At 44.3% G+C, this 15,366-nt stretch overlaps 1 protein-coding gene across 2 annotated transcripts in view; it reads left to right on the top strand.

The window, feature by feature from the left end:
* Positions 1–697: 697 nt before the first annotated feature.
* LOC106571568 (ena/VASP-like protein) overlaps positions 698–15,366 on the top strand; it is a 65,579-nt gene continuing 50,910 nt past the window's right edge. For both annotated transcript variants that reach the window (XM_045695864.1, XM_014144773.2), the window contains exon 1: positions 698–1,114. In XM_045695864.1, the coding sequence (XP_045551820.1) occupies positions 1,110–1,114 (5 nt within the window). In that variant the 5' untranslated portion in view covers positions 698–1,109. The remainder of the gene's footprint in view (positions 1,115–15,366) is intronic.

The raw sequence follows: 15,366 nt of genomic DNA, 5'->3' as shown, positions 1-15,366 counted from the left end.
GTGTGTGTGTGTGTGTGTGTGTGTGTTAGCAGCACCCTCTTGTGGAGATACATAGTGGCACAGAAACTCTGCCGTCGACTCACAGAAACTGTAAGCCTAGGCATACACGAGGATCAGAATGCTAGATTTATGCCATCCAACACTCAGTGAAAACATTAAATTAGGTATGCTAGTTTACGGTAGTTGATTCAGTCATCGTCCCATTGATGTTATCCTTGGCCCTGCACTTTGCCTGCATGCAGGTGTCAGGTGTCCTGGCCCCAAAACCCTACACAACTAAAGGACTCGACTTTTTACCTTATAACCCCATCTGTTTAGGCCTACCTGTCAGAGAGGAACAGGCAAACAGCTGGCCATCACACCTGTAGTGTAGACAACTGACATGGGCTCAAAAGGATTGATAGGACAGGGAAATCCAATTCCTATCATCATGGAGGCCTACTATTTCATTAAGTGCAAGACCTGGTACCTTATTACCTGGTGGTGTTGACAGAGTCACAGGCTTAGTGGTCACACTTCAAAATAGGATCTTTTAAAAAATGTATAATTGTTACTTACAGTAGCTGAAACAGATGTAGGCCTATGTATAGAGCCAAGGGTGCTAACATCCAGGAAATACTATATATATATATATATATATATATATATATATATATTCTCTCTCTACCCCTATCCCTCCCTCCCGCGCGTCCACGCTCCCAGTGCTGGAGGAAGGGAAGATGGCACCTCAGAAACCGCTGTCAGCCAGACCGACCAGTCTCTCGTCAGGACAGCTCTCCGTAGCGATCTGAAAGATGGCACCGAGAACACCGGCACCACCTCGAAAGGGACTACAGAGAGATTCGCTTTAAATAAAAGAGACTGAAAACTGTGGCATCCGTTTGTAGCATTTTCCCCACGCTGTCGCCTTTCCAGCATCTGCTTGCTCTGCACATCCCGGCAGGCTTCGTACCATCGGCGTAGCCTTGGCTATTATTAATAGCTAGATAATAAATCCTAGAACATTCGCATCGCCTATATTCTGGACTGAGAGAATCATCCGGAAAGGGATAAAGACAATAGGCTACAGGTCGTTCTTCGTTTATCACTACCGTGGAGAGGGGAGGAAGATGAGGTAAGCAAAAGCATGCGCTTGCTTTTTGATTCAGACCGTCCGCGTTATTAACGCACAATGAACGACACACACAGGCTGCGGCTGCACGGCTGGATGAGATTCAAGGGCGCATTTTATTGGATTCCAAGGGAAAGCCTGTAGTCGGATAAGACGAAAATACCCAAATTAATAGTATACCGTTTTATTCGTGCTGTCGAGGCAACATGTATGCCGTTATTATATCCAGGCTTTTATTATAAAATGTGCGTTTTTAGGATGACCGGCGGCTAGGCTACCTGTACTGTAGGCCTATTTGGGCCTGTGAGGTGGGGCAGCACAGTGTAGCTGTGAATTCTCCCTGTGAACAGGGGTGAATGAATCTGGTCAGTGTCGAACAGCAACGAGCAAAGGCATGCACGGTTTCTATCATTTCATGGACAGGAGAGAAAGCGTTGATAAAACACACAAGCAAACGTCTCCAGTCCTCGGCTCGTTCTCCCATCCCATCTCTGTGATGTGTCACCGAGGGTGTGGTCTGCAGAGGGAAGGGATCTGTTGTCATAGAAACCACACTACACGTGCCTCATGTGTAACATGGTTATAAGTGGTGGTCATAACATAGACATATAATTCATTCCATTCAACAACAAAAACAATCTGGAATATAAATGGTTCCGGAATTAGAATGGCATGGAATTGGAATTTCCATTCTATGATTCTGATTCTATGGGCTTTTATGGATTATAGGGCACATTCTTCTAATCACAACATCAACTCATTGGATTGCACATGACCAAAAACAACTTACAAATTGAATTCAATCAGGCCATCCATCGAAGCCTGTATCTAAAACTCCATATCTCAACCAGGTACAATTGAGACATCAGGCCTAGAGGTCCAGCAACATGCTCAGGTGAACACACACACACACACACACACACACACAGAGGCTTCTAACCTCAAGGGTATTTTCCTGATCTAAAAAGGGTTAATTAAAACAAATGAACGCACACGGACGCAGGTTGACTGGTATGTGATCAGTGTTTACTTCCAACACAGGGAAGGAATGCTTTCCCCTCTTTGTGTCTGGTGTAACCGATGTCAGATGGCTAGCTAGTTAGCGTGGTGAGCGCTAATAGCATTTCAATCGGTGACGTCACTCGCTCTGAGACCTTGAGGTAGTTGTTTCCCTTGCTCTGCAAGGGCCGCGGCTTTTGTGGAGTGATGGGTAACGATGCTTCGTGGGAGGCAGTTGTTGAGGTGTACAGAGGGTCCCTGGTTTGAGCCCAGGTAGGGGCGAGGAGAGGGACGGAAGCAAAACTGTTACAATTGTATTGATAGTATTGAGTATTGATTGTCTTCTCTGTTTCATGACCAGCACCTCCCACTGTTTCAAAAGCATTTACACTATTCCCCCTTCAATCTCACTGAGCCATACCCAGAACCCAGTTGTTCTATCGAATCTCACACCTCACACTTCATGGGCGAGCACAACCACCCTAACCAATAGGGACAGTTCTTCCTGGACAATCTGGTGGAGGTGGGGCCGATCAGATCATCCACCCAATCAGAACTTACTATAGTGCTACGCTGAACCGAGACCAATCCAAGAAGCCTTTACTGTCGCTCTGTGGTGACTGCCAGCCTTTGGCACAGGTCTGCTGCAGGCAGAGAAACCCCAGGTTGAGGCTAATTGTCATTGGCAGTGTTTGTGTGACCAATCTCTCTCTCTCTCTCTCTCTCTCTCTCTCTCTCTCTCTCTCTCTCTCTCTCTCTCTCTCTGTGTGTGTATGTGCATACGTACAACGTGTTTATAGGCTGCATCTCCCAAGGTCAGAGTGGGAATGTGCCAAAAGTGCCCACGGTCAGCCAGTACCCTTTATGCCCACAGGGCAGTATTCCCTGCCCCCTCCCCACCTTTTCTGCTGTCTCCCTTTTTTTTCACCCAAACCTCCAGCTTACTCTTCCCCGTCCTCCATTGTCTATACAGTCCATACTCCCTCATCCCCATCGCCTCCTCTTTTTCCCATCCCTGCCTCCTCTCTGATTCTCCATGCTGTCTCCTATCTCTCCTTTACCCTCTCCCCTTCCCTGCCACCCTGGCCTAGAGAGCATGCCATGTACCAGTGTTTCCCAACCCTGGTCCTCCAGTATCCCCAGCAGTACCCATATTTATTGTTACCCCAGACAAGCACACCTGATTCAACTTGTCAACTAATCATCAAGCCCTCAATGAGTTGAATGAGGTGTGTTTGTCCAGGGCTACAAAGAAACTGTAGTGTTGGGGGTACTCATATACTGAACCCTACCTAAGACACGTTTCATCAACTGTTTCTGTATGCTCTAACCCTTACTGTGCCCCACGCTAACCTAAGCTAACCCCAACTGACTGACTACAGTGGTTATATAATGTCTGTCTGGGGATTAAAAGATGTTCATGTATACGGTTATAGAGCTGTACTGTAGGTGGCATCGTTGACTGTGGTTCAACCATTCATTTGTATTGGTTTAGTAGTGTGTGTGTGTGTGTGTGTGTGTGTGTGTGTGTGTGTGTGTGTGCGTGCGTGCGTGCGTGTGTGTGTGTGCACGTGTGTGTGTGTGTGCGTGTGTGTGTGTGTGCGTGTGCGTGTGTGTGTGCGTGTGTGCGTGCGTGAGTGTGTGTATATGTGTTTGTTTGTGTGTTTGTTTGTGTGTTTTGCTTTCATGTACATTCTTGGTTGATTGTGCCCGTGTCTGTGTACTGTGAGCCTCCATGCTGTGTGTAGACCTGTAAGTGATTGTTGGTCTCTCCGACAGTGACCTAGTGACCATTGATTTTTTAACCAGATGAAGTCATCTCTAAAGGTCAAGCATACATTAGTCAAGGTTACAGACTCAGAACTTCACTGGTTGCATCCCAATACCACCCTGTATAACCGAGTGTACAACTTTTGCCCATGGCCCATATCATCCCAAATGGCACCCTATTCCCTATATATGGGTAAATAGGTAATAGGGTGTGATTTGGAATGCAGACTCTGTTTCCATGCAGAGTCAGCCTACACTGGACTAAAAGCTGTTTTCACTGTTGGTTCACACACAGTGACCTGTATTTAGTCACGTTAATGATGAATTTCAAATCGCTGATGGAGTTTTCTATTTGATCAGACTAACCCCCAGTGAATGGGGTTTTGCTTAATTGAACATATATTGTTGTTTCTGGCTCATTAACATAGTGAATGGGGGTGGGTCTAAACGGACATATGGATTTTTTTAAGATGGTCATACTACGGATATTTTTGATTTCGAATTTTAGGACCCCTTTAGGTATATTAAAAGAAATACAGTACCAGTCAAAATTTTGGACACACCTACTCGTTCAAGGGTTTTTCTTTATTTTTACTATTTTCTACATTGTAGAATAATATGAAGACATCAAAACTATGAAATAGCATATATGGAATAAAAAAAAGTGTTAAACAAATCAAAATATATTTTAGATTTTAGATTCCTCAAAGTAGCCACCCTTTGCCTTGATGACAGCTTTGTACCCTCTTGGCATTTCCTCAACCAGCTTCACCTGGAATGCTTTTCCAACAGTCTTGAAGGAGTTCCCACATATGCTGAGCACTTGTTGGCTGCTTTTCCTTCACTCTGATGTCCAACTCATCTCAAACCATCTCAATTGGGTTGAGGTCGGGTGATTGTGGAGGCCAAGTCATCTGATGCAACACTCCATCACTCTCCTTCTTGATCAAATAGCTCTTACACAGCCTGGAGGTGTGTTGGGTCATTGTCCTGTTGAAAAACAAATGATAGTCCCACTAAGTGCAAACCAGATAGGATGGTATATCATTGCAGAATGCTGTGGTAGCCATGCTGGTTAAGGGTGCTTTGAATTCTAAATAAATCACAGAGTGTCACCAGCAAAGCATCCCCACACCATTACACCACCTCCTCCATGCTTCACGGTGGGAACCACACAATGCAGAGATCACCGGTCCAATGTCCATTGCTCGTGTTTCTTGGCCCAAGCAAGTCACTTCTTATTATTGGTGTCCTTTAGTAGTGGTTTCCATGTATATTGTATGGCAACTGTATTGGAGAAGGTACAAGGTCCTTCCCCTCTGACCTTCTCAAATGGGTTTTTAGAGGGAGGCGAGATGTGTCTGTTACTTGAACTCTGTGAAGAATTTATTTGGGCTACAATTTCTGGGGCTGTGAACTCTAATGAACTTAGAACTTATCCTAACTCTGGGTCTTCCTTACCTGTGGCGGTCCTCATGAGAGCCAGTTTCATCATAGCGCTTGATGGTTTTTGTGACTGCACTTGAAGAAACTTTAAAGGTTCTTGAAATTGTCAGTATTGACTGACCTTCATGTCTTAAAGTCATGATAGACTGTCATTTTTCTTTGCTTATTTGTTCTTGACACTGTTCTTGACATAGCCCTATTTGGATCAAGTCCATACTATCTTCTGTATACCATCCCTACCTTGTCACAACACAACTGATTGGCTCAAACACATTAAGAAGTAAAGAAATTCCACAAATTAACATTTAACAAGGCACCCCTGTTATTTGAAATGCACTCCAGGTGACTACCTCATGAAGCTGGTTGAGAGAATTCCAAGAGTGTGCAAAGCAGGTGGCTACTTTGAAGAATCTCAAATTTGTCAATTTTGTTTAACACTTCTTTGGTTACTACATGATTCCATATGTGTTGTTTCATAGTTTTCATGTCTTCACTATTATTCTACAATGTAGAAAATAGTAAAAACTGAAAAAAAACCTTGAATGAGTAGGTGTGTCAGACAAGTCCCATGACACTTGTGGGGGTCGTAGAGCAAAACGGAGAACACCATCATGTTCCCGAGAATGGAAAGTTAATTTGTCCGTTTGAATAGAAAGTTTTCATGGAAAGTCAATTTTACGGTATTGTACTGTGTGTCATTAAACAGTAGTTGTTTTGATACCGTATTTTGTATTACCATATTTATATTACAGTAGGTGAACTGTAATATGAAATACAGAATTTTACTTACCACTAGCTGCCTGTAAGCTACTGTTAAACTCCCAGTAACCCCTTTACAGTGTGTGCCCCAGTCATCTTATTACACGTTAATCCTATTAGCAGGTGATCAGTTAGAGTAGTATTAAGTGTATTTCGGCTGTGAGGGTCTGGATTAAATGCAATCACTAAATCTATTTGCCATTCAGGGTAGTTAAGTGTATTAGCAGGTGAACAGTGAGAGTTTCCAGCGGTCTGTCAGTCAGTAGCAGGTTGGTTAGTGTGCATCCTGCGGGAAATCGTAGGGCTGCCAGTTGTCCTGCAGTCTTCTACTACTGCTGCGATCTGGATTAGATTAGAAGTGTCTTTTTTAATCCCCAAACGATTCCCACATTGGGGTCTCTCAGGATGTGTGTGAGTGGATGTTTGGGGGACATATGTTTGATTGTTGACAGTAAGCACGGTTTAAGCCTGTTCGCATGGCATGATGTGTTTGTGTGTGTGTACGTGTGTGTCTCGTTCTGTTTTATTTGGTTTCCTGTGTGTTCAAATTCATGTTTCAAGTTGATTTGTCACTCTTTTTTCAGCATTTCATGAGCTCCACAAAGTCACACCAATAGAGACAATACATCAGATAGTACTCTCTCATTGCTACGAAAATGGAGTCCCCCCCTCTCTCTTTCTCTGTGTGATGATATTACTGTCTCCTGTTAATTGTTGATTGATTGTCTGTACTGGGACTGTGATCATCCAGCAGCAGTGTGATCTCGTGTTAATTTGCTGCTCTGACACTGCTCAGTTAAAACCTTTAATGAGGAGACAGTAAACCGACCACTAACAAGGGACTAACGAGCAGAGAGACACATTCGTCATGTCTGCTGGTAACACTGAAGGAGTTTAGAAGAACCAGATTGGAGGAAGTGGAGCTGGTGTCAGTATGCTGTACATATACTGTAAAACAGAAGTTTAGGCCATTTATTTTTCTCCAGCAGGTCCCATTCATAGCATAACACTTCTGGCTAGCTGTAGTTTATTTCTAGACTATATATACAAAAGTATGTGGAAAGCCCTTAAAATTTGTGGATTTGGCTATTTCAGCCACAACCGTTGCTGACAGGTGTAGAAAATTGAGCACTCGGCCATTCGATCTCCATAGACAAACATTGGCAGTATAATGGCCTTACTGAAGAGCTCAGTGACTTTCAACGTTGCACCATCATAGGATGCCACCTTTCCAACAAGTCAGTTTGTCAAATTTCTGTCCTGCTAGAGCTGTCAACTGAAAGTGCTGTTATTGTGAAGTGGAAATGTCTAGGAGCAACAACAGCTCAGCCGCAAAGTGGTAGGCCACACAAGCTCACAGAACGGGACCGCCGAACAGTGAGAGTAGAGTAGAGTATTAGTTTATTAATCCCTATTTAGGAAATTGTTTTATCACAGCATGCATCATCAATGATTTACAATGACAGGACACGCAACAATGACCAACACATGATAAAACATATAAAAAACATTAAGACACAAACTCACATGCACCAACCATAGTATCCCTGAAACAACAGTCTGATTCAAGTGCTGTTTTCTATCCTGGAAAAGCGTTCTCTGGAGTGATGAATCACGCTTCGCCATCTGGCAGTCTGACGGACGAATCTGGATTTGACAGATGCCAGGAGAACGTTACCTGCCTGAATGCATAGTGCCAACTGTTAAGTTTGGTGGAGGAGGAATAATGGTCTGGGGCTGTTTTTCATGGTTCGGGCTAGGTCCCTTAGTTCCAGTGAAGGGAAATCTTAATTCTAGACGATTCTGTGCTTCCAACATTGTGGCAATAGTTTGGGGAAGGCCCTTTCCTGTTTCAGCATGACAATTCCACCATGCATAAAGCGAGGTCCATACAGAAATGGTTTGTCGAGATCGGTGTGGAAGAACTTGAATGGCCTGCACAGAACCCTGACCTCAACCCCATCGAACACCTTTGGGATGAATTGGAACGCCGACTGCGAGCCAGGCCTAATTGCCCAACATCAGTGCCTGATCTCACTAAAGCTCTTGTGGCAGAATGGAAGCAAGTCCCCGTAGCAATGTTCCAACATCTAGTGGAAAGTCTTCCCAGAAGAGTGGAGGCTGTTATAGCAGCAAAGGGGGGACCAACTCCATATTAATGCCCATGATTTTGGAATGAGATGTTCGATGAGCAGGTGTCCACATACTTTTGGTCATATAGTGTCGAGATGCACTTAAATCTCCTAGTGAGTGAATTAGGACATTTCATTAAGCACTGAAAGCGTGTGGCCATCGATCTGGCTCGATGCGTATTGATTTGGGTTGATGTGTGTTGGCGTGTGTTGTTGGTGGCGTGTGACCCATATGTGTGCTGGTTCTGCTGGGCTAGGGGTGACCACCCGATATAATTCAATTTACTGTCATTCTAGTTCCATGGCAGCCCCTACTACTCTGTGCACCAGAGAGAGAGTAGGCTACTAGAGACAGTAGAGAGAGAGATGGGAATAATTGCAAAAATCTTTGTTTGCCAATCAAGATTTGAATCATACATTGAGGTTAAAGATACCTTGAAACTCAGCCAGGTCACCCTGTGATACAAGTCGGTATTCGACGTCCATCCATGTCAGGGGACGTCTGGAGACGATGTGGAAATCGGCCACTAGGTGCAACAGTGAGCGCTGTTACCTTCAAGTAGGTTTGGGGTTTTGCTAGGGTGCTGTTGACGGGGATGGCGGATGGTTAAGCATGTGTTTCTGGTGCCAAAGGTTGCATGTTCAAATCCAGCGATAGGAAGTATTTTTAGCGATTTTTGTTTTAAGCATATCCCAAACCTTAACCCTTACCTTAACCATTCAGAGTTAATACCTAATCTTAAGATGTCCGAAATAATGCATGGATGAAAAACGGATGAACGTCTATTTTTGACGTGAGACTGTAAGAGCTAGTTGAACTAGTGGCCTGGACCTACAGTGCATTCGGTAAGTATTCAGACACCTTCACACAATACCCTATAATGAAAAAGCATAAACAGTTTGGAAATGCACACACCTGTCTATATAAGGTCCCACAGTTGACAGTGCATGTCAGAGCAAAAACCAAGCCATTAGGTTGAAGGAATTGTCCATAGAGCTCCGAGACAGGATTGTGTCGAGGCACAGATCTGGGGAAGGGTACCAACATTTTTTTGCAGCATTGAATGTCCGCCGGCCAAACTGAGCAATCGGGGGAGAGGGCCATGGTCAGGGAGGTGACCAAGAACCGAATGGTCACTCTGATAGGGCTCCAAAGTTCCTCTGTGGAGATGTGGAAATATTCCAGAAGGACAAACATCTCTGCAGCACTCAACCAATCAGGCCTTTATGGTAGAGTGGCCAGATGGAATCCACTCCTCAGTAAAAGGCACATGACAGCCCAGTTGGAGTTTGCCAAAAGGCATCTAAAGGACTCTCAGACCATGAGAAACAAGATTCTCTGGTCTGATGACACCAAAATAGAACTCTTTGGCCTGAATGCCAAGCGTCACATCTGGAAGAAACCTGGCAAGATCTCTACAGTGAAGCATGATGGTGGCAGCATCATGTTTTTCAGCGGCAGGGACTGGGAGACTAGTCAGGGTCGAGGGAAAGATGAACGGAGCAAAGTACAGAGAGATCCTTGATGAAAACCTGCTCCAGGACCTCAGACTGGGGCGAATGTTCACCTTCCAACAGGACAATGACCCTAAGCACACAGCCAAGACAACGCAGGAGTTTCTTCGGGACAAGTCTCTGAATGTCCTTGAGTGGCCCAGCCAGAGCCCAGACTTGAACCCGATCTAACATCTCTGGAGAGACCTGAAAATAGCTGTGCAGCGACGCTCCCCATCCAACCTGACAGAGCTCGAGAGTATCTGCAGAGAAGAATGGGAGAAATTCCCCAAATACAGGTGTGCCAAGCTTGTAGTGTCATACCCAAGAAGTCTCGAGGCTGTAATCGCTGCCAAATGTGCTTAAACAAAGTACTGTGTAAAGAGTCTTTAAAAAAAACAGTTTTTGCTTTGCCATTTAGTATGTACATTTTGCTACACTCGCAATAACATCTGCTAACCATGTGTGTGTGACCAAAACAATTTGATTTGATTTGATGTGAGCTGAGCCATAGGGCAGACGCATAATCTACTACTATCAGATTAGGGGGGGGGATTTATTTTCTACAGCGCATTTGGTAACAATGACCAAGCAAGTTACATTGGTTGTCCCTCAATTAATAAAGTCTATGATTTAATGTCGCAAAAGCTGTTTTACAAACATCTGAATGCTGATGGTGCCACGCAGATGTAGCCTACGAATATTAGAATAGGGTAGGCCAGGCTTAGTGATGAGCAGTTCGCAAACGGTTCTTTCTTTTTGAACGAGTCTTTTTACTGACTCGAGAGCCATGATTTGTTTTTGTTTTTTGTTTTAGTCGTTTGTTTGACCTGCTTGTGCTGGCCGCAACGAGTCCTACAGCAGGATTAAATTTGTTTACAGACAGGCCGCGGGAAGTAACGGTCTCATAGACTCAATGGGGGTAGGGTGACGGGCTGCAAAAACGCAAGCAGATAAATTAGCTGAAGTCTTGAGTGACCGCTGCGCATGGTTGATCAATGAGCGGAGTTCATCTTGTCAACCAATCAATCAAGGTTTTAATGACAACGTTCGAGCTGACAACAACCACGGACCGCTGAGCTCTATACTACAAATCAGGTTTGAGGAGTTAGCGAGGTAACTTTGGTCAACTCTGAGTTCAACTCGGAATAACCGGTACCACGAAAGTGGCTCACTTTGTAGCCAGGGACATTTCTATGTCAATGAATCCTTCAGAACTAACCTTCTCCAGGGCAGGCTAACCCAATGGGCTAACTCCATTTATCCTGTATGAAGTGTCTGAGCCATGAGTTGAGGACCAATAAAATTAGATTACACTCCCTCTTGCAAAGATTGCGTCATCATCCCCTTCATTTCCCTTCCTTCCAGTTCTCTGCTGCCAATGACTGGAACGAACTACAAAAATCTCTGAAACTGGAAACACTTATCTCCCTCACTAGCTTTAAGCACCAGCTGTCAGAGCAGCTCACTGCACCTGTACATAGCCCATCTATAATTTAGCCCATACAACTACCTCTTCCCCTACTGTATTTATTTATTTATTTTGCTCCTTTGCACCCTATTATTTCTATTTCTACTTTGCACTTTCTTCCACTGCAAATCTACCTTTCCAGTGTTTTACTTGCTATATTGTATTTACTTTGCCACCATGGCCTTTTTTGCCTTTACCCCCCTTATCTCACCTCATTTGCTCACATTGTATATAGACTTACTTTTCTACTGTATTATTGACTGTATGTTTGTTTTACTCCATGTGTAACTCTGTGTTGTTGTATGTGTCAAACTGCTTTGCTTTATCTTGGCCAGGTCGCAATTGTAAATGAGAACTTGTTCTCAACTTGCCTACCTGGTAAAATAAAGGTGAAATTTCAGAAAAATGACTGATAAAATCTAAAAATGTTTTTTTTTGTGTAAAAAAATGTGTCATGTTAAAATACCTATCACATTACACATTTTGTAATAACAAATGTTATTATTTAAACTTATTGAAACTTCACGTACAGTAAAACTTTTGTGTGACTTAAAATAATTATTTTATCGATAGAATGGGGGAAAAGGTGCTTGTGCAGTGAGAACCGTACTAAAGCACACCAAAATAATAAAAGAAAGATGGCACTTCTAAAAGTCTATTTCATATGATAGCCTGCTGAATTTAGAACTGATAATTGATCACATTCTGCAAGAATGAACGCAATGAATTAATTATTGAATGTTATGATGGACACAGCTTTGTAGAACCAAAACAAGAAACTCGAACTCAAGAACGATCGTTTGGGGGGGGAGCTGCAGTTCGGCGAACGATATTGTGTTGATCACCCACACGGCAGTCAAGCAATGAATTCCGCCAACAGTCGTTCACAATCTAGTCCGGTTGCGGCTCCTGCTAGACCTTGTTTCAAATGTATCAAGAAATAATCGTATTTGTTTGCCTAGCAATCAACAAATGTAAGTTGTTTAAAGCACACGTTTACAAGTCTCGGTCACAAATGACAGCTCCAAGAAGCCCCTATGGCGAACGACATGTGAACAAGAGGCTTGTAGAATCATGACTATTTCACATTTTCAGTTCATTGTTCGCCGGTAGGGGTTCCTGCGTGCTCAGGGAATTACTGGCTTAAATGAACAAAATTAGTCGAAAGATTCGTTCTTTTGACTGAACGAGTCCAAAAGATCAGTCAGTAAAAAGAGCATAACTTCCCATCACTAGGCCTACCTCTCGTTGGCGTGAGAATCTGCGTCTTCCGCACTGTGCACACAGTTGTTATCTGACTTGTAGGTCAATGTCAGTCAGGAGAGTCAGGAGAGAACGCACCAATTCAGTCGCAACAGATTAGAGGTATTTTCAGAAGAAGGCCGAAAAAATGGATATGAGTAAAAAACGTTAGTGAACTGGCGATTTGTAAAGTTTGAATCGGTTATGCATGCTTCATTTGGATCGGTTTGGGCTCTCACGGTCTTGCACTCTTATCTTAAACATTAGCTAACTAGCTAATTAGCTAACGTTAATTATAAACAGGGTGGTTTGAGCCCTGAATGCTGATTGGCTGAAAGCCGTGGTATATGAGACCACATAGCACGTGTATGACAAAACATTTATTTTTACTGCTCTAATTACGTTGGTAACCAGTTTATAATAGCAATAAGGCACCTCTGGGGTTTGTGGTATATGGCCAATGTACCACGGCTAAGGGCTGTATCCAGGCACTCTGCGTTGCGTCGTGCGTAAGAACAGCCCTTAGCCGTGATACATTGGCCATATACCACACCCCCTTATTACTTAATTCCCTACCTAGCAATTTTTTTAAAGAAAGCCCAACTGATGCAGCATAGCGACTTTAAAGGTCCAATGCAGCCATTTTTATCTCTCCACTGCTAGCTCTGTTTGCTACAATTATACGTTGTAACTTGTCACTCTGATCGTAAAAGCGCATTGTACATTTGCAGTGTATTGTGTCAGAATAATCCACAGAGAAGAGTCAGAGGTAATCAAGTCTTAGTGAATGAGAGAAAATGAGCCCCCTTTTACTCTACCCCCCCCCCCCTTTCTCTCTGTCTCTGTCTCTCTCTCACACACACAAACAGACACAAACACACACGCTTTCCCTATATCCCATCTGCCAGCTCCCTGCAGTGTGTGTGGTAATTAAAAAGATCAGCTTGTGTGATTCATCCTCTACTGTAGGCCTATGTGTGCATTTGTGTCAGAGAGAGTGTGTGTGTGTACCACGACCGTTCAATCCCATGAGAGGATGAGCATGTGTGAGTTACCCAAGAAGACAGGGGACGTCACAGATCTTTATACTCCCTCTCCTTTACTTCCTTCCTCTCTCTCTATCTCTGTCTCTCTCTTTCTCTCTCTCTCTTTCGCTCTCTCTCTCTCTCTCTTCCTCTCTCTTTCGCTCTCTCTCTCGCTCTCTTTCTCTCTCTGTCACTGTCTCTCTCTCTGTCTCTCTCTGTCTGCCTGTCTGTCTGTCTCTCTCTCTCTCTCTCTCTTTCTCTCTCTCTCTGTCACTGTCTCTCTCTCTCTGTCTCTCTGTCTGTCTGTCTGTCTGTCTCTCTCTCTCTCTCTCTCTCTCTCTCTCTCTCTCTCTCTCTCTCTCTGTCTCTATCTGTGTGTATATGTCAGGAATCGGGGTGAGAGGAGCGGCATTGGGCCTCCTTGACCGTTGTCAGATTTGTATCCCCTCTTCCTCCCCTCCATCCTCTCCTCCCTCCTTGCATCTCATTAAGAATCGCCTCTCCTCTCCTTCTCTCCGAGGCCATGTACTCGTTGGATGATTACGGGTAAGGCTGACATTTCTCCTCCTTTCCGCCCTCTGTCCGTTCGGTGTCGTTGTGTAGTGCATTGAGAAACGGTAGTAGCTCTAATAGAACAGCCTTGACAAACACTTTGTTATCTTTGTACCGTTGGTGTTTTGTCTGTTGTGAAGTGAGGCTTTAGTCAATGATGAAAACTGTTGTTGAATTTCTTAAGCTGTGTAGCCTACAGTATATGTGTTCATAAACCTGCGCCTGTGGTGACTGTCTCTTGATTACGATTGACTGTGTGTGTGTGTGTGTGTGTGTGTGTGTGTGTGCGTGCGTGCGTGCGTGCGTGCGTGCGTGCGTTCGTGCGTGCGTGTGTGTTTGCATGCTTGTATGACAGGGAGTGTGACTCGCTATACACACTTCTACATGTGGGGCGTTACATAGCACTGCGTGCGTGACACTAATAAAGCGTAGCTAGCCTTGCGAGTGTTGAACAAGGCCATTAATACAGGGGTGGGGAATGAAGCAGATAGGAAGGAAAGGTTTCTGTCAGTGCATGGGGGATTCAACAGCACTAGCAGAAGGCGTCCGCTCTAAACCTGACGTTGCCCCTCCCCCCCCGTCGAGAGCTCTCGCCAAATCAGCTGTGGCAGGGTGTTGATTGGCAGCGGAGGCGATGGATCTGATTGGCTGCTGCAGCCGTCACTCCTACCCAATCCCACGGCTCGTCGGGTCTCTGACCTTGGAGAGAGCCGTTAAACCTGATCAAGGATCAGCTTAGGGACAGCTGTCAGTATACACGTACATACACACACGGCCGTGCACTTCCCTCCTGGCGGAAGACAGTTCAATGCATTCAGTTGTATAACTGACTAGGTATCCCCATTTTTCCCTTTCCCTGTGTTGGACAGAAGGCCATCTCCCCCATCATAACATTATATGATCTATGAGAATGTAGGAACTGCTTTTGTTTTGTAAAGTGCCATATTTGTTGAATTAGTTGACTATAGAGTGGGGAACAAAAGATTCCCCCCCAAAATAATGGAAAGAATAAATATATTAAAAAAGAACGACGTCTCCCCTGTGGTATGTGAATGGTCTGACTGCTACAGTAGTACTCTAGTGCTCACACACACACACACACACACACACACACCATGGTCAGTAAAGACTAGATAATGCCCTCACGAACAGTTCATTGTGTCAGCAGTCACAGATCACCAGGTTCTGATTGGACACAGCCTGTGTCCATGGCACACTGTCTGTTCAGCTCAGCTCGGTTGAAATGGTGTTGCATTACTACTAGCTCAATGAAGACAGAGATGGCAGAGACTGGACAGAGAGGTTGTCTGCTCAGCTTTGATGAAGACTCTACCTGACACAGACCAGTATGGTTGAAATTAAGGC

This window comes from Salmo salar, chromosome ssa15, assembly GCF_905237065.1.
Source record: "Salmo salar chromosome ssa15, Ssal_v3.1, whole genome shotgun sequence".
NCBI classification, from domain to species: Eukaryota; Metazoa; Chordata; class Actinopteri; order Salmoniformes; family Salmonidae; genus Salmo; species Salmo salar.
This window is presented reverse-complemented; position numbering and strand designations above follow the sequence as displayed.